Source organism: Aedes aegypti, chromosome 2 (genome assembly GCF_002204515.2).
Source record: "Aedes aegypti strain LVP_AGWG chromosome 2, AaegL5.0 Primary Assembly, whole genome shotgun sequence".
NCBI lineage: Eukaryota > Metazoa > Arthropoda > Insecta > Diptera > Culicidae > Aedes > Aedes aegypti.
Window position 1 is genome coordinate 213632070 of NC_035108.1, and position 24400 is coordinate 213656469.

At 37.3% G+C, this 24400-nt stretch overlaps 1 protein-coding gene across 2 annotated transcripts in view; it reads right to left on the bottom strand.

The window, feature by feature from the left end:
• Positions 1-4668: 4668 nt before the first annotated feature.
• Positions 4669-24400, bottom strand: part of LOC5568335 (DNA-binding protein D-ETS-3) — a 306381-nt gene continuing 286649 nt past the window's right edge. For both annotated transcript variants that reach the window (XM_021843918.1, XM_021843916.1), the window contains exon 9: positions 4669-6280. In XM_021843918.1, the coding sequence (XP_021699610.1) occupies positions 6144-6280 (137 nt within the window). In that variant the 3' untranslated portion in view covers positions 4669-6143. The remainder of the gene's footprint in view (positions 6281-24400) is intronic.

The following is a 24400-nucleotide window of genomic DNA, read 5'->3' on the forward strand; positions in this document are numbered from 1 at the left end:
GTTGAATAGATTCTCCACTGTAGAGCGAACAAGACTTGGACAATAGTTTCATTTTAACTAATTCACTAATTAAGCAAAAAATTGCTTAATAAAATAGTTTTATTCGATGTTTCTAAAGACAATATGGGGTCTGCCTTAGCCGAGTGGTTAGAGTCCGCGGCTACAAAGCAAAGCCATGCTGAAGGTGTCTGGATTCGATTCCCGGTCGGTCCAGGATCTTTTCATAATGGAAATTTCCTTGACTTCCCTGGGCATAGAGTATCATCGTCCCTGCCACACGATATACGAATGCGAATAATGGCAACATTGGCAAAGAAAGCTCTCAGTTAACCCTCTAATACCCAACCCCGCCTTTAGACGGGGTACACTTTGGAATTTTGTGTATTTTTTCGTAGCTCGCAAATCAAAATGATTTTATTTTTGGCTTATACCTTGACTCATAACACGCATATAAGAAAAGTTTTTTATGACTTTTGAAACTTTTTTGTATTTTTAAAAATTGTTTGATAAATTGCATTCTTATATAACCTACAAATGCCTGGGCTTTATTTAATGTGTAATATAAAAAATCATACCCTTTATATTTTTCTACGATTAACCTATCACAAACGAAGAGCCTGGTGGTATTAAAATCATTTCAAACCTGATTTTCCGTTAGTTACACGGAAAATAAAATACGCTCCGAAAAAAAATTAAAAATTTAATATTTTAAAAAATACCGTAACAATTAAAATTTTTATTATTGCCAAAAATCAACAACTAGAAAAGGCTTCAAGAAAAAATAAAAATAGCTAGGGATGTTCAAAAAAAAAAATTATAAAAATCAAAAACCAAAATTTAAAAATTTGCGAATAAAAATAAATAAATGCCCAAAACGTGTTTAGAACGATTTTAGATAACGAAAAATAATACTTAAATCGAAAATAAAAATTTGGGTATTAGAGGGTTAATAACTGTGGAAGTGCTCATAAGAACACTAAGCTGAGAAGCAGGCTCTGTCCCAGTGGGGACGTAATGCCAAGAAGAAGAAGAAGAAGAAGAAGAAGAAGAAGAAAAAGAAGAAGAAGAAGAAGAAGAAGAAGAAGAAGAAGGAGAAAGACAAAAGGTGTTCTTGGCAAGTTACACACCCCAAATTTGTTCATCTGGACTTCCTGAAGCAACTGTGTAAGTTTGAGCGGAACCCGTGACTTCTAAAGGGTTGGCTAAAGAAGCTTGAAGTTTGTATGGAGAAATCGATCAAATCTTTTAAAAACTGTTCCAACTACATTTTTTACATAAAAGTTCACTTTAGCCGATAAAACTCTTTCGTTTGTGAGTTGATTCATTATTTGTTCAGATATATTAGACCCGCCATCACAGTGCGTTGAATGTATGGAGATGCAGGACAAAAATCAAAACTGGAAAATCAAGCCATTTAAGCACTTTGGTATGAAAGGAAAAGTTTTTTCTGGTGAAAAGTGCTGCAATTTTCATAAATGACATATAGTATACACATAATCGCACAACTGTCCTAAGCGCCAATTCCATTATTTTCCAAGAGAAACCTTGTAATTTGTACTATTATTGCCTATAATAATGTAAGAAGTTATATGCAAATATGTCTCTTCCCACTCGTAGCTGCAAAAGTAACTTAAACGCTTTTATGCAAAAAAAAATGCGCATATTTTTAAAATGTTCTAGTTTTTAACACAAAATTTGAATAAAATCTTAGAAACTTCATTTAAAATATATTATTTTAAGCATAAACTTGCTCTGATGTAATGTCTGGTTCAGCTTTGACCACATAGCGTTGCGAGATTTTCGGATTTTTATCACAAACAACTCATTTTCATACTTGTGCTGGTTAAGGAGTATACCGAAAAATAGTTGAAAATCTCGAAGAGTTGCAGGGAGTTGCAGCTGTATCTTTTAGACCTCTTAGAGGACACTCTGAGAAAAATGTCTGTGAGTGATTTAGGGTGGAACTCTGTGGAACTTTTTTTGAATCGATAACCACAGTTAGATGTTAGTATTTCATAAGTTTGATTTCATAGCCAACTCATCGTGCCGATTTCTCATATTCAAAGTTAAAATTGGTGTGCTTATTCCATTAAATATACTTTACCAACCTTCAAACATGTTCTCTTTCAAATTTTGATTGAATGGATTGGTTTCAACACCCTCCGTACTAGTTGAAAGTAATGTTGAAAACATGCGACAAAATTAAGTTTGTTTTGCTACTCGGAAGACTGTCCCTTTCAACGCTTGTTGTAGTCGTTTTAGTGCTTTATAAATCTTATAAATACATGTTCAGTAGCCGATGTTATTTATCAATACTTGTGGATACTTATTATCGCTGAATAAAATAACTTGAAATTTGATTTTTGTCTATGGAGCAACGCACTGTGCGCCATTTCAATAGTGGCACAACATTTTTTTTGTAAGGTGGTCGAAAAACTGTTTTTTCTTTCCTTCCCACCTCGAGGGAAAAGCAAATCTCTGTTTCCCTAGATTATAACTTTTTTGTTTCTTGACGAAAAGATTTCCGGTTTTAGAACTCTATCTTCAATTAATAGGAGATAGACGGGGTTGGTGGTCTAATGACTACCGCTTCTGCTTCATAAGCAAAAGGTCATGGGTTCAACCCAGGCCCGTCCCTTTCCTCATACTTTGTAATTGTATCTTTCACATGCTTCTATCTACCACTCTTAATATATCACTGTTGATCTATCATAGTTCATAGCATTTGCTAGAACCCAAGACGGACTGGAATAAACCGTTTCCCTACGCTTCCATTCTTTCATCATTATAGCCATTCCTTACGGCCTGATACATAGTCTGCTAACCAAAACAGCAAGCCTCTCTGCCATAGAACAGTTTTTCATACAGATGGTCGATTTTCATGATAGAAAACTACAAGGTCAACAAGGATTAGAGTTCAAGGATTCCGCTAAAATTTTCACAGTAGCTTCTAGGGGTCCAAATGTATTCTTGTTGCATTGCACTTCTGGCTAAATTTGACTGTATTTTGCTAAAGCATACGAATAATCGAGGTTTGTAATACCTTACAATTATGAAAATATGGACCAAATTCTGATTTCTAGCGAGAAAATATACGATGTACATTCGATTTTTGAAATCTCCTTGTTAAGACATAGCATGAAATGTCAGATAGGAACATCCCGTGTAAAAAGTAAAACCCATGTGACGTTTTCGACGACTTAGTGAATGCCAAACATGATGTTTTTCAAAATTGAAGTTTGAAAATGATATAGCCATTGCGGGAAAATTTGACAAAGTAAATGCAAGAACATGCTCTATCGTGTTATTAAATGAAATCAAGATTTTATCAGAAATGTTAGGACCCTTTTGAATTAGCCACAATTTAACAACAATTTCATCAACTTCGAAATGAATCTGTGAGTAAATTGTTAACCAAGACGTAGAAACATAGGCATTGTTCTCATCTTTTCTTGTTGCAACAATATTATTCTGCAACAACAGTTTGGTACACTCCCGACACGAATGCTCTGACGAGGGTAAAGTGTCGTTAATAAATTATAATAATAATAAGTTTGGTACAACTTGAATAAAATATGACATTGGTCGCTCGTTCCTTGCGTAGCGATTGTCTAAGCTTTGCATTGCAATTTTAGAGAACTTCCTCCGCGTTTGTAAACATCGGTACTTTGTCAAATGACTTCAAATAGTGTGGAGTCGAACCTATAAAATTCAATGAAATAGCATGGAAAACGTAAAATTGTAATTTAAAAGCACATATTGAATCGTTACAAATTGGAACTTCGATTAGTAAACTATTTTGAGTGTAATATTTACATAGGAATGCATGAAAATTTAAAATTGTATCATTTTTAATTCGGCAAATAATTACAATAAAATAAATACAAAAAAATCAATTCGGTACATAATTCTTTTGGCAATCAATAGCTACGATGCCAGTACTTGTTTTTTAAATATAAACTATAATTCTTTTAAACAGCATGCATATATATTCAAGTTTTCTTCGAAAAAAAAAAACTATCAAAGTAACTCCGTTTTATGGTACTGGAGTGTAGTAACTGAGACAAGTTTTCCACCCATTTTGTGTGCTAAAAATGAAATTTATGAACCTTGTTGTTATATGAGTTTTATCCTTAGTGATCTTGTCTGAAAATGTCGAATCTAATGATTGAAATGTCAGAAATCTACATTCTTTGGAAGTGATCCATAACCGTGGTAAACAACCATTTCCTGGCCCATATTATAGATTTATTCAGAATCAACAATCAAGAAAAATGTGTTCCAAAGATGAATTTACACTAAATCGAAGTGAAAGAGCATGTTTTATGCTATTACATTTGAATTTTACCACCTGTGGGAGCTTATGCATGCTGACGGCACTTCTTACAGAAAACGACCATATAATGATAGCTGTGCGGTACCAACTAAACGTTTGTCAAAAACATCGTTATTTAGCGATTGAATGTTGTGCTTAACATTACAAGTGGTAGAAGGCAAATAGTATGACATGGGAAAAATATGTTTTACGTCAACGTTTATGTTTTGAGCGAGTTATCCGATGTTGAACGCCAAAGTGATCCGTAACTGTGTGGGCATGGTATGCACCACTATAAAAATGGATAGCTCGTTGAACTCATGCTTCTAAGTAAAACAATTATAACTCAATCATTTTTCAAACATTTATACGAATTTATTAGCTTTTTTTGGTTTTCAATTCAATAAGTATATAATTTTGCCCTGTTCATATACAATGAAGACTGGTTTTGTTTTCGGGTTTTATTTAGTTTAATTTTATTTCGTCGACTTTGTCACACCATGTACACATATATTTGTTTTGTTATGCTTGCAATATTTGTATTACAGAAATTGTTGTAGTCTTCGTCCAAAAGTTATTCAAGTAGACCAATGAACTTGGACGAAGTCACACGTACCGGTAGATTGAAAAATAGACATTCAGTTACGAGTTTATGCATGTTATTTGATCATTATTCTAGTACCAGCCACATGACGAATAGTTTGAAAGATTTTTTTGGTTTTCATTTAATTTATTTTCACTCAGATTTGATATCCGTCCGCTTTCATGGGACTCGATATATTTGAACTTCACACAAAGTAGTTACAGTCACTGATAATTTGTTGATGGATTTTGACTTTTGATTCATTTTTCACATCGAGCGTGTTTCTATGTACAGGGTTGCAAATGCTTTCGATAAGAAAAGTTTTGATGAACAATGATAACGCTCGTTTTGTAACATATACCTCGACAATACATCCATGTAAATTGATTTTTTTAATGTTATTTTATGCTTGCTTTGTTCAGCAGTACGCTTTGAATATGTTCTTTTTTGTATAAGTATTGCTATGTACAGTTGTAGGAGCTAAGACTTTAATTTACATGTAAAGATATTGTATTCACATCTTTTATTTTGTTTGGTAAAACATAGTTCCCCTCAATAGTTGTAGACGATTTGAGTAAAAACTGTTGCGAGAACAAAATTTTAACAAGTGTCGTTAACTATCACAGTCTTTGAATGTACGAATATTTGCTTTTTTACTTTGTGAAATTATAAATATTTCTGAAAATGTATAATAACTTATTGAACAAGCTTTTCACTTGCTTTCTAACTTCTAGAGACTTTTTGGTTTGCACTGACTTGTTTAATAAACTAAACATAATTAGAAGACTAGATTTTCTTGGTTTGGTAATACTTGCCAATTATCTTTTACATATCACGAATCATAAACAAAAAGTAAATCTAACGTGTTCCTTTATCTATGTACAGGTAATAAATAACTTTATACATTTTAATTTAATATCTACGATGACTCGATCCGTTATCTGAAGACTAGTTTGTTTCATTTGCGTAGTTGCGACATGAGATTCGTTTTTTTTCTTTACATCAAAAATATTGCTAGTATACACTGACTTGGAATTCCATTTTGTATAATCTTTAAAATATTTGCATCTTCCCGCTTTGTCGGTTTGGGTTGGAAAGTTAAAAGTTGAACTGTTCAGTGGCAGCTTCAGAATTGTGCTGCGGCTGTTGCTATTATTCGTAGGGAGTCAACTTCTTGTAGATGTCAAAGTTGTCAACCTGCGAGTGATGATGATGATGCGTGGAGGTGGTTGTCGTTGGTGATGGTCATGCGTAGTGTGGATACGAACCAAGATGGGGTGCGACATGGGATGGCGTTACGTGGGACATCGTGTGCGAAGGGTAGAGGTTCGTCGCTGGACTACCCCAGTTGCCCCAGGAAGCTGCCGACGGGAAGATGGATGCTGGAAAAGAAAGAGAAATTGTAGAGAAATGTTATTACGGTTACAAAAAGTGCAATTTTATTGAAAACAAGAAATTTAGTGTTTTTCATTTAAACTAATATTGAAAACTTCTTCTTCTTTCTGACGTTACTTCCTTACTACTGAGATAGAGCCTGCTTCTAAGCTTAGTGTTCAAAAAGCACTTCCATGGTTATTAACTGAGAGCATTTTTTGCCATCTGTTCATTGTTGCATGTGAACATATCGTGTGGCAAGCACGATAGGAACTCTACGCCCAGAAAGTCGAGAAAATTTCTATTGCAAAGAGATTCTCGATCGGTACGAGATACTACAACGGCGGAGTACCGTACCAGATAGTGATTTGAAAATTCAATTGCTGGAGTGAGCTCCATGTGTCAAGTTTTAGAGATGGGAATGCCAAGTGAAGTACCAAATATCTATTTCTATCGTTGACGGTACCGTACGATACTACAATCTACAATCTACGAATTAACTCGACCGCATTTTTTTTACTTTATTGCTAATGGTGTTGGGAACGGTATTGGCTGCTGACCTTGAGAGATGTTATCTCTGAACTAGTCAATTATGAAGAACACTATGATGAAGTATGAAGATGAAGTTTTCATCCCATGGTGCTTTATTTATAGAGCAGATTTCCAAGCTAGATTTAATGTAAAATGTTGTGTTTCGGATGATATTTTAACTGACGCTTCCACTTATTTATCCATTTAGTTCTACACCAACTAACTAGGTAAAACATCGCCAACAATATTTCGCCAAGTCAGTCAATTCATGGCCGCTACTCTCCATTTTCTAATGTGACCCACGCTCTCAAGGTCCTCTCCAGCTACTTGCTACGCCCCACACCCCAACCGGATTTGAAACGAACATCATTATTACAGGGCTGTTGTCCGGCATTTTTGCAACATGCCCTGCCCAGCGTATCCTTCCAACTTTAGTCACCTTTAAGATACTGGGTTTGACGTAGAGTTAGACGAGCTCGTGGTTCATTCTTCACCGCCGCACACCGTTTATAGCGTGCAGATGAACCAAAGATTTTCAGTACTCAGCGTTTGAAACCCCAAGAGCTTGCAAGCCCTTCTCGAGCATAGTACACGTTTCATGCCCGTAGATGACTACCAGTCTTATGAGCGTTTTGTGCATCGTGCATTTAGTGCGGAGGTGAATATTTTTTGACCGCAGTTTCTACTGAAACCCATTGTAGGCACGACTTCCACAGATGTGCCTCCGTATTTCTAGACTAACGGAGTTGTTGCCGACAGCAAGGATCCGAGGTAGACAAGCTCATCCACCACCCCAAAGGTATCCCCGTCGATCATGACGCTGTTTCCTAAGCGGTCCCTGTCGCGTTTGACGCATTCACCATCAGTGCGACGCTTGTTGTTTTTCAAAATTTCCCTCAATAATATCCAATTGTCCCGATCTCGTGAAAATCGTACCTCGACTGTTATCCGGCTATCCACATGACACCTTCAAGAACAATATTGAACAGCAGGCATGAAAGTCCTGAAAGTAGCTGTGCCGTTGTCCAGATTCTGACTTTCAGCCAATGCAGACAAGCAGCCGACCTTTTCGAGCCCATATTGATGAGTTAGGCTCCGATACCATTTTTGCCAGCGACCTTCTTGTTCTTGAGCTGTTGAATGGCATCCTTAACTACCCTCATCGTGGGAGCTGGTTGGATGTATTTTTATTTCCACTGTCCGCTGTACCGATGTAGTCATCACTTTCGCTGGTATGCCTATGTTTTCTGCGCTATTCAGGTGCGTCATAGTGCTGCGTCCATCTTTCGATCTCCTCGCGCCTGTCCGTCAAGATGCTCCCATCCTTATCCCTGCACTTTTCAGCTCGCGACACGCCTTTGCGGGATGCGTTGAGCTTCTCATAGAACTTCCGCGTTTCTTGAGAACGGTACAGCAACTTCTTCTCCTGGCATTCCATCTCCTTCAGACTGCGCATTTTGTCCCGACCAGACTCTTTTAAGCATTCATGTATTACGGATTTTCCAAGAAATTTCAACAAGATTTCAGAAAGCAGTTATTTCTTTAAGATTATTTCTCGTAATGACTCAAGAGATTGCTAAATTGATTATCGAAAAAAAAAACGAAAAACTTCATAATATCCTGCACGATCTTCTGGAAAATCTGATAATATCCTGCAAGATCTTGTGGATAAACCTTTGGTAAAATCAATTTGCGATTTATTTTGGAATTTTTAAAAACTACTACACAAATGATTCCTGTATGACATTCTATAGAAACTTCTTGAGAAACGTCTGGAAAAACACCACGAGAAAACTCTGAATCAATTTATAGAGGAATCTGCCAAAGTATAAGGATTTTTTTATAGAGTGAATTCCTGTGAAAATAGTTGAATGAATTAATTGAAAAAACAACGTATGATCTCCTGGAGAAGTTTTTGTAGGATTTCTAGGAAAAGCTTCCTGGAGTAACAACTGAAGACATTATAAAAAAGTTTTAAGAATGAGGTTCCATTCATGAGGAAATTACAGTAGGTATCAGCATTATTCTGGAAGAATTCCTTCGACCATACCTAGTGGAATCATTGGGGATTTATTGGAAAAATCATTACAAGAAGAATACTATAGGAAAATTCAAAATAATGAATCTCTCAATGTATTTTTGAAAGATTCACTGGAAAAATCATTGAAAGAATTCATATTGATATTTTTATGAAGTATCTGCCAATGAATTTCGCAAGAAACTGTGCAGGAGATGCGTGCACTGTGTCTTGTTTTGTGTCGATTTCGTGCGATTTTTGAATAGCACCCATACCTTCGATTTTAACAATATTGTTTGTACGGAGAAGTTTCTTGGCAAGCTAGAGCGCATCTTTCGATGCAGAAATTTTGGTGATCAATCCTCCTAGCAGGAAAACTATTTTTACCTAACATTTAGATAAACATATGATGTCTTCAGTAAAGTTGGACAAGTGTCAATTTGAAGCGACTTTGCCGAAGACTCGCTTTTTCTATATCTCATTCTTTAAGAGATATGTGCTGTTATATGTGAATTACCCCCTAAAAATAACATTTATTATCGTAGTTTATTTTTTCAAGAAATTTAACGGTTTTTGACATCAGTGTTTGGATTGACTCTATGACACTACCCCGAACGCCACAACCCCGAATGCCATTACCCCGAACGTCATTACCACGAAAGCCATTACCCCGAATGGGTCATTACCCCGAAGGCCACTACCCCGAATGGGTCACTACCCCGAACGCTATTACCCCGAATACATAACATGTTGAGACTAACTCTAATTAGAAGGTGGGGATAAAATTGTACGATTCCTTATAAGTGTTAAACAAGTTTGGCTTAACAATAATTTCAAATATTAGGATTTAAAAAGGAGCTAGATTTTTATAAAACAACTTTAACGTACTTACATAGTACGTTTTGTTTGAGTGTGTCCTCTAATTATGATGAGATAAACACAGCTACACTGCAATGCTCGGAAGAACAGCCTCTTTAAAAAAGAAGGGTGAATTTACTATGAAAAGGATAGCATTAATATCTACAAAATATGGATGTTGGAAAGATTTGTTTTGGACGCTGCTACCCACTTCTTTCACTCAAATTTTTTTAGATGTCGACTACTAGCACTGGCAATAGAAGATCATCCTTACCCTGATCGCTGCAAGCGTTGTTCTATGGAACCCGTTTTCAGACCAACCTAATAGACAATCGTTCCGCGATGGCATAAAAACGCTAATACACTTGTTAGAAAAACAGCGGCCTCTGATCACCGTTACAGCAAATACTTTCGTTAGTTTGTGGGATCATTCAGTTGAATGTTGCTAAGATAACCACAAAAATAGTTGGGTTTGATTCAATACAATGAATAAATAATGATGGTAGAAAGCAGTTGATGGTGAGCAGTTCCATAAGAGACCTGATTGCTTTTTTTTGCAAGAAGATAAAAGAAGGAATAAATTTCTGATTAGAATTAGCAGGATTGACTTCAATGAATGCCTTGAGGATATCCCGCCTTAAAAAAAATAGCGGTTCCATATGAAAACATTAGTGCGTAGCTTATCCAATAAAAATTTAGAAGAACAGCCTATTTAAGAAAGAAGGGCTAATTTATGGTGAAATACTTGCAGCTATGACGTGAACAATCTCTGAAACAACGTATTCATAAGAAAGGAAAATCTTTGTTGAAAACAAAATTGAAATATTAACACCACCAAGAATTCCAAATACCGGCGAGCACGCAGCTGTTCAGCAAGACTATGTTGAGGGTATGAGTTCGAATTCCTCCGATCCTGCATTGAAAAATTCCTTGACATCCCTGGGCTTAGAGGCACATTTACAAAAGTGGTTAATTGACAAGGAAAGCTCTCAGTCAATTGAAAGCTTGTTTTATTGAAATCCCATTTACAAATTCCATAACACTAAAGGGGGTTGTGGTGGTTGTCATCGGAATGCTACACGTCAAAAATGGCATTTTTTTTTGGTTATGAAATTTGTGAATGAACCCTTGAACTGCGGAAGAGCCCACTGAGCTAAGAAACAGGCACTGTCCAGAAATAAAAAAAGAAGATAGTTGCCAACAAGATATTTCGACAGAATAGCTGACACATGAAAGAAGGAAAATTACCATTGATTACCAGTATTGTCAATCCTCTATAACAGTATAGACACCATTTTTGCACGCAAAACAGAATAGTGCATTGTATTTCATACTTTTCGGGGTAATGGCTCATTCGGGGTAGTGGCGTTCGGGGTAATGACCCATTCGGGGTAATGGCTTTCGGGGTAGTGACCCATTCGGGGTAGTTGCGTTCGGGCTTCGGGGTAATGGGATGGAGGCGTTTGGATTTCGATCCGAATAAGCCGATAGAACCATATTCAGGGTGTGTAACAGTTCATGAACCATAACAGTTCGTGGCATATTGCACAGTGGTCCAGGAAGCAGTTTAACGCGGAAAGATGCATTTTGAGCTTTAGAATGCAACATTAGACGAAAACGGTCTTGCACAAAGTTGTTTGTATTAGTTAGACCCTTTGTTTGGAGTTATTGAAAATAAAAGTGGTCCACGTTTGATGTAACTAACTTTCTTATTTGTAGAAACTATATTATATATGCTTCAGCAAAAATGTAGACCATTCAATTTCAAGCTACTTCGACAAAGAAGTTTTTTTGTTTAAAATTAACCGATTTAGAGCTTATTTTTACTACGGTGACATAGGGTGGTGCGAACAAAGATGTTTTTTTTTGGCTCTAGCGTTTTCAATTCAAATATCTAATCAAAGTAGTCTATGAAACACTTTTAAAGCTTTGAAAAATGCGTAATTTGGTGAGTATAGAAACTCACTAACTTCTTCTATTTGGAAATTATTGCTGTTTTTCTCACAAAACTATGCATACTTTGGTTACAAGAGACACATTTTTTTGGCAAGGTTGCTTGATATTGAATGATCATCAACTTTGCAAAAGCATGTATGATATAATCTCTACAAATAAGAAAGTTAATTACACTATTTCTATGAAACCCCTAATTTTCAATAACTCTAAACAAAGTTAGACCCCCCCCCTTAATACAAACAACTTTGTGGAAGACTGTTTTCGTCTAATGTTTAATTCTATAGCACAAAATGCATCTTCCCATGTAAAACTGCTTTCTGGACCATAGTGCATTGCAATCGGAGAGCCCTATGAACGTTGATATTCACTCTCTCGTTTAGTACGCGGCAAGATAGCGTTCAAGAGCAGTAACTCTCACAGACTACAACGGTATCAAGCCATTGGGGTGAATTATGTTTTGCATAAAATTGGTAATAACTTTCATATTTCCTGATAATACAAACTAAAACAACTTAATCATAATCTATTGGATCATCAAACACCATTTTGGTTGCAAACATACACAAAATGCCGTAATATATAATCAAATATACTTTTTGTTTATTCCGTGCAGTAAACTTGCAATGTAAAAAGTTAAGGGGTCTATGTCAAGCTAGATGTCAAGTCAATGAATATCATTATAAATGACTAGTTTTGAAATTTGGTAGAAAAATCTAGATAAAACTTATTAAGGCTAAGTAGCCCGTCCTTCAATTTGGCTTGGAAACTCGTGTTATAAAACTCAATGTAATAAAACTCAGTCGTCATAGCTCGTACTGATTCAGATCAGTATTCAGTATCACTATGTTCGCTTACATTCAGAAAGTATGCCGATACTTTTTCAGCTATGTCAGTGTTGTGGGAGGAACGTGCAACCATCATTGATGGCACGTACGAATTTCAATGACAGCCTACATCGACATAATGTGAATATGGGGTTTTTCTTGATAATATTTTCAATTCGTTAGATCACATTGGTGAAATGTTTGGAAATATGAACTTATTTGACATAGTTTTGAAAGTATTGATCTTGTTAGGTCCTAGATAAACAATAATGATATTTTTTTCTGTTCGGGATAAACCACTGCGACCAGTTACAGTTATGACTTCGTCCCATTTCGCGACCTCGAAGCCGAAGGTCACAATTTAGCGGGTATCTGAAGACAATTCTCAGTCTTGATCGTCCACTTCGTTTCGAACTGTGGAAGAGGCAAGAGTGGTTGAAGTTCTTGTATCGCGTCGTAGTGTGTTTCATTAGGTGAAGTTAACTACAAGAGAATTCTAAGTAGGATTGCTAATATCAGTTCCCTTTCCAGTAAGCTAGTTCAACTCCCTAAAGCTAGTAGAAATATTCTCGTTGAGTGTTTAGTGCGTATGAAGAAACCAGTATTACGGGTAAGAAGTTACTTCGTTAATTTGTGGGTTGTGTAAAAAATGTGCTTTGTGGCTTTTTGTATGTAGGATTCGTGGCAGCGGAGGCCACCACCATCCACCAAAACCTTACTCTTGACCCCACCGTTCGACTTCGAAGGATTCCCGGGGCACACGTGACCGGAAGAGGGTTGCGCCGCGCCATTCTGCGCGCCCTAGACAGGCAACCCGCCATCACCGTTATCGTCAGCGTCAGCAAATCCATCAGCGTCAACCACCCAACCGCCTAGAAGGAGGGAGACGATCAAACGCACGTGCCGCGTTTGCGCGTAAGTCCACGGATCCAGCGAGGACCAACGGAATGAACCGTTGAACGCATCCGCGATCGTGTTCAGGCCGGAGCTGATACCAACGCAGCTCCGTGTCCACAGGTAGTCCACCACACCAACCGTAAGCCCGCCCACTCGTAAATCCATGGTAGAGTAAGTACCAGGCATGCATGCCAAACGTCTGTGTTGTCCATGCGCATGAGACATACGGCACCATTCGATAGCCCGTAGCCGTCTCGAATGTTATTTATTAATTGGGTTTATTCTGCAACTGGCGTGAGGTGACAATTTTCACCTCGCTATACGACACCGACAATTGTCACCTCACGCCAGTCGTAGAATAAACCCAAATGATTCATTGAGCACGTTATCGCCAATAAGCCATTTTACGAAGCCTGGTCAAATGACAGGAGACCTGTGATTTTTCAATCATCGGCGTCAGTTTTCGCGATGATGATGGTTGATGACTGTGCGCATTTCTAGCGTAGCTTTTCATCCAGGCGAAAACTTAAATGGAGAAAAATTATTAATATATTTCTGATCACAAAAGTGCTTTTTTATGTGCAATATGGGTAACAAAGAGGTAGCTGATACAATAACTAGGTGTAATGTTGCAGTAACGAACATTTTTGGATCTCATTTTTGTCATTTTCTCCATGTCCTCGTTTGGTAAGATGAGGCGTTATTGAAAATCACGCTGGATTTAATCCCAGGTCTCCTGTCAATTGACGCCGTTGCGGCGATCAGCTGTTCCGAAACGTCTCGTAAAATGGCTCATACACCGAAACCTGAATCCGTAGCTTAGCTTAGCTTAGACTGACTACACATATCAATGGTTGCTATTCCGTGATTGACCGAAGTCAGTGAAAATGCACAAAGAATCAACTAGAAGTTTGGCTGGGATTGGCCATAATCTTCTTCAATGTGCATAATTCAGTGCCACTATTTATACAGGGTCAATAACGGCGCCGGCCTTGTCCTTGCAGTCAGATGGGATTGGGGGAAGGAATGTTAGTGTGTAACCTTTGCTATTTGGAGACCGTGTTTGCCTCTGCATCTCCACAAAGGTTACTGGGAGGGATGTTTGTTAATGGGAAGGATCGTTGGGTCACAGGATTCACTTTGATGAGCGATTAGACCATGATAAATAATGATTTGTGAGATATATACATGTTTATTTGTAAATATAAAATTTTCATTTGATATGAACAATTTCTATGTAGTGGAAAATTATGCCGACACTTGAGGTGACGAACCATTCAAAGTTTGTTGAACAAATACCTAAATGTAACATTCCTACAGCTGTCAGGACGAAAGCATGTGTTATTATATTTTACTTATATGAAAAGAAACAAAAAACTTGATTGGTTTGAACATCATAGAACACTCTTATTCTTATGCCGACACTTACAGTGGCGAACCATCCAAAGTTTGTTGAATAAAGTGAACTTTTCGCAAGTCTACACTTGTAGTGTCGAACCATTCAAAGTTTTTTTTTAATTACAAAAATATAGGTAAAAAGGGGTGTTCTGAAAATAAAAAAAAATGTGAAACATAAATAATTCATGAATCAGAGTTTGTGTCGACACTCACAGTGACGAACAATTCATAGTTTGTTGAAAATTCATATTTACGTCCCACAATTGTAACGATTAAATGTGCAGTCATACATATTTTATAGATTAGAAATAGTAGCATGAAACGAGCTCACCTTGATCCTTTATCCTTCACTGTGCAGCCACAATCCACTCTCAGCCTCACTCGTTTGCTCGGCTATATAAAAGCACTCAGAAAAAAAAAAGGCGCGCGACCCGAAAAGGAAAAAAAAAACTTGGCTTTCTTGACGCACTGCCCAGCAGCAAGCGTCAAGGTCAAAGGATCAAAAAGAACAAACCGATCACGCCACTTTTTCACTTACTAGACCGACGTGCGACATGTTTGATCCTGCCCTCGTCGCTGGCCCCCGTAGGAGCAAGCGTCAAGGTCGACAGATCAGACAGAACTAACCGATCGCGGCACTTTTCATTTACTCTAACTGATTTCGCCACTTGTTCACTTACTAGACCGACGCGCGACATGTTTGATCCTGCCCTCGTCGCTCGCCCCCGTAGGAGCAAGTGTCAAGGTCGAAAGATCAAACATAACTCTACACCGAAACCTGAATCCGTAGCCACCAAAACTCAAACACAGAAGAAAAGTCCGTGCAAGGCAAGCGCCGTTGAAGAAAGAGAATGTAGTAGGAGATGACACGCACGCTAGAGTAGGAAAGGGAACAGGAATGGCCTAGGCTAGCATGTAGTAGGAAGATCGAACCGTGTAAATATATTTGTAGCATCTATAAGCGTTATGTGTCTGAGCTTTATTGGAGCTTTTATAACAGAAAGCTTTTGTTGGTGATGCAATAAATATAGTCAGTGGTTCCCAAACAATTTGTTTAATGTCGTTGCGTAATACAAAGAATTAGTGTCTTGTGAGGGATTTTCATGTAGTTCGTTTTCGTTTCGCTTTCTTGTAGTTGGTTTTACTGGGTAAGTCGGCCTGAAATCGACCTTTAACCATTCTCAAATTGGTGACAGTTTGGAATGGAGTGACTTTCATACTGGGCCTGTGATGAGAACACCTCGCTCCAGTGATTAAGGTTTCTTAGAATTCTAGGAATTTGTATTTGGAATTATAAATAAACTTCAGTGATATTGATGGCCTTTAGCCTCTACCGAGAAGTACAACGGCTTATTTAACGCAGCCAGTCAGCTTTCTTCCCAAGTTCTTTAAAATTAACCCCTCCCTTGAAGGGTCTCAGGCCGGGCAAACTGCTGGATGGTCTCCTTATAGGAGTGGCGCTAAAGCCATCCACTTACGAACGGGAAGCGCGACGGGCTGGCGGGTTATAAAGTTTGGCTTCGTTTTACAATCAGCTTAAAATAAAACGGTTTACGCTGGAATTAAGGTTCAACTTGAATTATATTGAAGTAATATCAGCTTTAAATTGAACAAGACCTACAGAATTGAACGAAAACATTAACGATATCGACCAAAATGATAATGTTTTACTGTTGGCAAAACATATGGTTCAAAAATCCCGTCAAATCTGTGTCTCATCAAGCGATCTCGACGACTGATAGATTTATTATCAATATATTATTCCACAACGTTTATATATTATTTTAACAATCAAAAAATACAAACTTTTAATCAATATGGTGTCGGTTTTATCCCAAATTCTCCTACGTACGAAATAATCCATGTATTGCTAATCTTTTGCCCAAAACCTTTTTTGCCATACAGGTGGATTTTATCTTTTTCTATCTAGCAACTAAAGGGATCTAAAGACATATGAGCTGGAAATCTCCATCAGGTGCACGAAAAATACAAGCGCTGATTAAACTATGTAAATTCTTCACAATTTTAATCTTCATTGAATCGTCCTGCTTCTAGCTTCACAAACTAATCGAGTGGAAAAAACATTCCTATTTCGTGGATCCGTCATATTATTGATTCGTTACGGAATCGATTTTCCCGTAGTAAATTATATTTCCTCCCACATAATGCGTAGACTGGTGGCTCTTTAAACCAAACGCTTGAAGGAATTGCTAGTCCACCAACTCCATCGCGCAAATGGCCTATTCACCAGTCGCCGTAGCTGTAAAACGCAATGGAAATAGAGTGATCAAATTTCCTCCCCAAGAAAGCGCATTCCCGATACATTCATCCACCAACACATCCACGGCTTTGTGTACCCTTCTCAACGACAGTCACTATGCCGTCGTTGAGACTTTTCCCCCAACACAGTAAAACACTTTTCACGCTCCAAAGTGGGTGGAAACGACGACCGGCGCAGACGGAAGACCTCAAGTATCATCTTCTTTCCTATACGCATCCTGTCTCGCTCTTTATAAGAACTCCCCTCGCGCATCGGATGTCGTCTCTTTCACTGCTGCACGTCTTCATATTTGTTAGTTTTCAATTCGGTACCTACGAAGTCCTACCGCGCGTCTACAGTCGACCTTGCCACTTGCCACTTCCGCTTTTTCGGGGGACTATGCTGACGTGTGTCGCGCTCCAAACCGAAAAACCGGGGAGGCTGACGGGAAGTGGGGAACCCGACTGTCCTTTGCTATCCGACGTGTCTTCGGGTCCAGGTCGAGGCGGAGAAGGAAACGAAATCGTTCTCCTGGCTTAATTTCTGTTTCCCTAACTAGTTCCGTTTCGGAACGGCTTGTTTGTTAGAAGCTTCCGAAGAGCCGTCATTTCTCCGTCAAAAAAGGCAAGGAACCTTCAACGACGCGAAGGAAAACGGAGGAAATTAGTGCTAATATTTTTTTCCTACTTGCAGCATTGCTGTGCAGTAGTATAGGAAAAGGGTTGATGGAATATGAATTTCAAAAAGTTCTGTTTTTGGAAGCACACCAATTGTTGGATTTAGTCATGGATTGCATTGGTAGTTCGAAGTTAATGTTGTAAAAAACATTTAATGAATAATACTTAATCTAATTGCATTTTTGAAGGCAGTAATGAGTTCAAAATTCCTAAATTCCAAAATTCTAGCTAATGCTTCACAAAGCAAATGATAGAGCTTCAATTTATTATTTCTTGCTTCTAGAGAAATACGCTCATCAGAATCATTCAACGGCTTAGAAGAAATTTGACTGTACACACGCACTGCCGTTATACGCATAATTGTCTCATGTTTGAAAATATGAAACCGAGAAAAACGCGATTAAAAATTTTAGCACATTTATGCTCCTTATTGATAGAGGTTAGTATAAATTTGAAAAATTTCTTCACAATAATATGAGTAAATGGGTGTTCTTTCAAGTCATGAGCTAGTTTTAGCGAAAAAATATGAATTTTGATATTTAATTAAGAGTGGGACGGTTATGCCTAGGAATACTGAGTTTTTGGGGGAATTTCTACGCATAAGAGTCCCACTAACTGTAGAAGACCGATTTTGACCAAGCACACTGTTCTGGATAGTTGCTTTGACGTGAATTTTATACTGAAAGTGGAAAATCTGTATTGTAAAGCCTAGGTGAGGAATCCTACGAAGGCCCATGTGGCATTTGGCAAAGTGGAGCCGTATGAGGGTACGTATATGATTATGAATAGAAAGGCGCGTGAATGCAAAATCGTGGGAAGAATCGTATGGAAGAAGGGGAAAAGTTGTGAATGAATCGAATGAATTCACTCATTTGAAGCTGAAGCGGTGCCAAATTAACTGAAGAGGAAAGGGTGTGAGGCCAAGGATAATGTCTGTGAATTATGTACACCACTTATAGTACATGGTCTGGTTTTAATGTGTCGTCGGCTGTGCGGCAATCCCACACTATCTACTAAAACTACTAAAACTGTTTGAAATTTGCCGTCGAATGCTTTCAGATACACCCAATTTCATCATTTTTTTTCAAAAAGTAAGGCTGATACAAATATTAAATTTCTTTTATGTCCGAGACCACTTGGAAGGTACGAGGCGGGGGGATAAAAATAAATAAAGAACAAAAAAATAAAAATGAAAAAAAAGTTATTTATTCGAATTTTTATTTTTAATGATAGTTGTGAAACTGTTTTTAATCGTCCTCTGGATCATTATTTTACTTGTTTTTTACTTTGTAAATTGTAAAAAACCTAACTGATGTCAAAACAATGATGATCCTTTTTTTCTCCCCTTCAAAATTTTCGACATAAAAGAAAATTAATATTTGTATCAGCGTAATGCTCTCATGAATTTAATGTCACCTATCCCAATCAATTTGCCTATCCCCTGTGCAGTACCATAGTGTTCTTTATAGGAATCTATGACATTTGGTCAAATGACATTTAGTCGAATGACGTTTGATCGAAAGTACATTTGGTCGAAAAGGTTTAGTTGAAAAATAAAGCAAATGATATTTGGTCGAACTGACATATCGTAGAAAGAAAAGTGCTCGAATCTAAATAGCATGTAGCATTTTGTCGCAAATGCAAGAGTGATTGAATAATTGAAAAAGTATCAAACATTTTACCACAATCTATATGCGTTTATCAACACTTTGATATTCAATTTGATGGACGCTCTTCCAAGGTATTAATCTTTCTCTTGCGTTTTTTAATGTTTCATGCTGCTTTTTCGTTCAGGCATGTTCTGAGATTCGAGATAAGCTGATCTTAAATGAATACATGCCAACTTTTTCATCTCAGTCAACTCGTCTTCCCTTACCCGATACATAGAATAAGCACAGTTTTCATTTTTACTAATCCAAAGCTTTTACTGCAAGCTCTGTTATTCACCTGAGGTCATCAACACTGTCAGCAAAGCCATATATTTGCTTGAGGAGTGTTATTAAGCTGGAAGTCACAATAAGCCAATTGGCCATAAGTTGAGTTCTGATTCCCGCATTCAAAATTCTTACCCACGTCCATGAACTGCTAGACCCGGAATTCAAAGAAAGATCCCGAGCACTCTCTCCGAATGCTTCCATCAGATGAGCTGATATTCATTGTGAAGAACGATGATATTTCAGAAGAATAATAAATGAATAAAACATCATGTTCACATCGTTGAATAATAACATAACTTGTTGAGCAGTTTTTCAAAGAATGATGATATTTTAAAAGAATAATAAATTAACTAGAGCTAAGTATTTCAGTCAATGTACAAAAAAACTTCTAAGTACATTTGAATAATCATTTAAATCCTATATTTTTGGACAAAAATTACAAATAAAAAGGCGTATTGAATTTAAAAGTAAGACTGCATTAAATGTCCCATTATTTATTCAACAACAGTTAATGATTCAGATTATTCAAAAGAAAACGTTATCTTATCAACTTTGCAAAACTTAGGAAACAATAATCACTTTTACCAACTGATTCCAATCAACTAAACATCATTCGACCAAAAAATGTTTCAAAGCCATTCGACCAAATGTCCTTTTGGCTAAATGTACTTTCGACCAAATGTCATTCGACCAAATGTCATTCGACGAAATGTCCTAAAGCCCTTTATAGTGTTAAACAGGCAATGTTCTACAAGCGATGTAAAGTCATAGTAAAAAGATAAATAAAAACAATTTTACACAGCCTTATAAAACCTGTAAATTTAGCACTTTATTTGAAATTGGTGCAGAGAAATACATAGTGGGACAGATATGCGTAGAAATTCAGTAGCGGGACTGTTTTGCGTAGAAATTCAATAGGGGGACGAATTGACTTGGTATGCTTTTTATAGAGGTTAAAATATACTATTTGGCTACAAAAAGTAAAAAACGACGAAAAGTAACATGGGACAATTATGCGTATAACGGCAGCGCAGTTTGAAGTTCATTTATAATTAAATTTACTACAGATATCAGGTTTTAGGCCCTAAAGAATAAATATAAACACAGCTTGTAATACTCAAAAGGTGATTTTTGATTATTTGAAAAAGTATTAGACGCCCGCAACAAATAACGTAACGCTCTATAAAGAGAGAGGAGTAGGCTCAAGCGTTTGAGCTTATACAAAAATGATTTTTATTATGCAAAAAGCACAGCGGAGGGTTGATCGAAAACTTCCAATTTTAGCGTTACGTAATAAATGGATTCTGCCTTGTATGGTCGATATAAAAAACCATGTAAGGTACCGTGGGGCAAGTGGGTAATGGAATTCGCATAGTTGAGATTCTTCAAATTCTAGAGGCTTTAAATTGAAACAAATGAGGTCGTGTATATTTTTTAGCTTGATTCCCACCAAATATAAGCAGCATGCTGAAATTGATTTTTATGAAAAATTAAAGAAAAAAATACAGAAAAAGTTTTTGAAAAATGTCTCCTTACTTTTCACTTGCCTCAAAAGTGGGGCAAGTGAAAAGTTTACTGTTTTGAACAATAAATTCAAAAACAAACAGTTATATTCACAATTTCTTTTAGCTTCAACATTTGTTAAGGCTTCCCAATGAACAATAACATAAGTAACATGTAAACAAAGAAAATGTTATTCTTTTTACTTGAATTTTCTTCTGTTCAGTTATGTTAGTTGAAATCATTAGACACCATTATAACTGCAACATTTCCAATGCTAGTTCTTACATTATAGGACAGCAATTGCATTTCTGCTCTGTAGAATTTCCACCGCTCGTTATTTGTTTTTGAGAAAGTCGGATATGACGTCGGATAACTCTACGGGAGAAATCAAACGGAATCCTTCAATAACGTATTTAAAATCTTTTTTATGTGGATAGACCTATACCCCATTTTTATGTTTTAAACTAGCTTTAAATAGACATTCCACGAGATTTCCGTGTGTTCTCTAATATTGCAACTTTTCAGTCAACGTCTTCCTTTTAATTGGCTGCCCGAAGTGGACATATTAATATTGTAATGTTTGGCATCATCTTTAAGAGAAGTTCCATGATTTCTAATAGCTTTTAACGCTTGAGTATAATGTTTCTTGAATTATCAGTACGTTATGTTTTTCTATGATAATTGCGATCCATGCTCACTTATGGCTTCTTAAAGAGAAAACACAAATTCAATCTCTAATGATAAACTTTTCACTTGCCCCACCTGATAAGAAAATTGACGGTGTTTAAGTTAAGTTATTTTTAGGTCTACGTCGAATTAATTCCCAAACTTTTTTTTATTGCGGTTTGAAACTGTCACAGAGGACAACTAAGAAGTGGTACAGGAAATTATTTTTCACAATTTTTTTCCTCTGAAAATATTAAAATAAGATTGTACGCCGCCAACTTGTTACGGAGTAACAGTTGACAGGTTAACAATTTTTCGCTCTAATATGCAATAATGGCTGAAACATCTCAGAAATCTCTTACCTATCGTAATGTTCTCAATGGCCTCAAAGATTTACGCATGAGTTTAAAATGTTAATTCACATATTCAGTAAAATATATCAATTGTTTTCACTTACCCCGTTTACCCACTTGCCCCGCGGTACCTTATTTTGTATTAGGGCTGGAAATTTGCAAAAAATTGGATTACATAGATTTATAAAAACTATGCCACTAATAGAAGTTCATGTCCAGTTTTGTATGCTCTGTGGATTGTTTTACCAAAAATAATGATAAATCAGAGTTTAAATTCTATTTAAACGTCAATGAAACTAGAATTTTATACAACTTTGATGTTCTTTTTTTTTGGGTTTAATCACCGTTGATTGATATCTATTTATTTTATTGATGTTTTTCGGTGAACAAATAAAACACTGGTTTGCGTAACGTTTCGGCCTACTGCACTATTTCGGCCATCTTCAGACGCCAACAATTTTTATTACAAAAAACACTTATTAATCTAACAGTTAACGTTCTTTGTTTTTTCACCACAACTCACATATCAATCACCGCAGCTGAAACTACTTCCTTCCAATCCAGCTGGGAGATCACGTATAACTATTCAGAGAGGTACTTTGCTGTTGTGGTGTACGTCCTCTATCATTCTCGCTTCGTCTTCTTTCGTTGTTGGTCACTTGTCGTAGTTTAACCACTAACGCATTGTAGTTAGTGTTGAACGAACCATACTCACGTTGTAGGTTGACTGTATTGCTTTCTCCCGCCAATTTGATATGGAAAGTCTCCGCTACGATCCTGCTTTCCTGGTCAGCGATGCGTTCCACAATTTGCAAGCTGAAAAACAAGATTTTTACCAAGCTGAAGGATCTCATTCCACCAGGACAACAGAAGAATGTGGTGTACTCTGTACCTTATGGCACTGGAGACGGAAAGATGTCAGACAGATAGAAAGAAACTTGACACGAGGCCGGAACGTTACGCAAACGATAAATCAATGTTTTATTTGTTCACCAAAAAACATCAATAAAATAGATAGATAACTTTGATGTTCTACCGCTTCGAATTTTGACATGCTGGAAGATTTATGAAAGTAGCAATGAATTCAGCAGCTCCAAACAGATTCTACCCCATTACCCCGAATGCCATCACTCCAAATGCCATTACCCCGGGCGACGGACCTGGTGTAGTGGTTAGAACACTCGCCTCTCACGCCGAGGACCTGGGATCGAATCCCATCGCCGACATAGTCACTTATGACGTAAAAAGTTATAGTGACGACTTCCGTCGGAAGGGAAGTAAAGCCGTTGGTCCCGAGATGAACTAGCCCAGGGCTAAAAATCTCGTTAATAAAGTCAAACCAACCAGCCATTACCCCGAATGTACCATTACCCCGAATTCCATCACTTGAATGCTATTTCCCCGAATTTACAATAATCTTGACATGATGATATTGATGACATTTCCCCGTGATTTTAGAATTCGGGGTAATGTCGTTCGAGGATTTTGAGATCAGGGTAATGGCATTCAAGGTAATGGGGTATAATCGTATGTAGGAGGTCTTTAATATATTTTTCTGAAAACTAGTAATTATCGGACACAAAATTCATGGTAAAAAGTTTTTAAACTTAGAGCAAAATGCACTTAGAATGAACAAGTTTAGTAGTGATTTTGGAATCTAAGCTGAACTGCAATTCTAAGCTAAACAGTCATTTTGAGCATGCTCTAAATTTTTTGACAAAAAATGGGCCAAAAATGTTGCCAACCAGTCTCGAATCGGTTTGGGGTTGGAATTGTGATTCAGAACGGATCTCGCCAGTTCCAACCTAGGTTCAAAAACAAATTCGACATAAGTAGCCCATCGTCAAAATTACCATGCTTGAAGAACAAGTTCTGGCTTAGTTACTGCCGTCAAGAGGACGATGGTGCAGCTGATCAGGAGGAGCTCAAGACTAGGAGGAGTTCGTTAGCTAGAAGGAGCCAGAAGCGGCATGCGTAATCGCTGGGATGATCCCGATCTGCATCATCCTGGCCGAAGACATCGACTGCTATCAGCGAAGAGAATTCGTTTGCTGGTTAAGTGGCAGCAATAATGGGATCTCGAATCTATCGACCTGGGTGAACAGGGATCGCGGAGAAGTGAACTTCCACCTGACACAGTTCGGCTGCTTCAAGCACCGATGCGTCTTCACTATTCTGTCCTGAGTATATGGAGATTGAAGAAACGCCAGAATATGTTGTCCTCAACTGCCTAAGGTTAAACATAGAACGA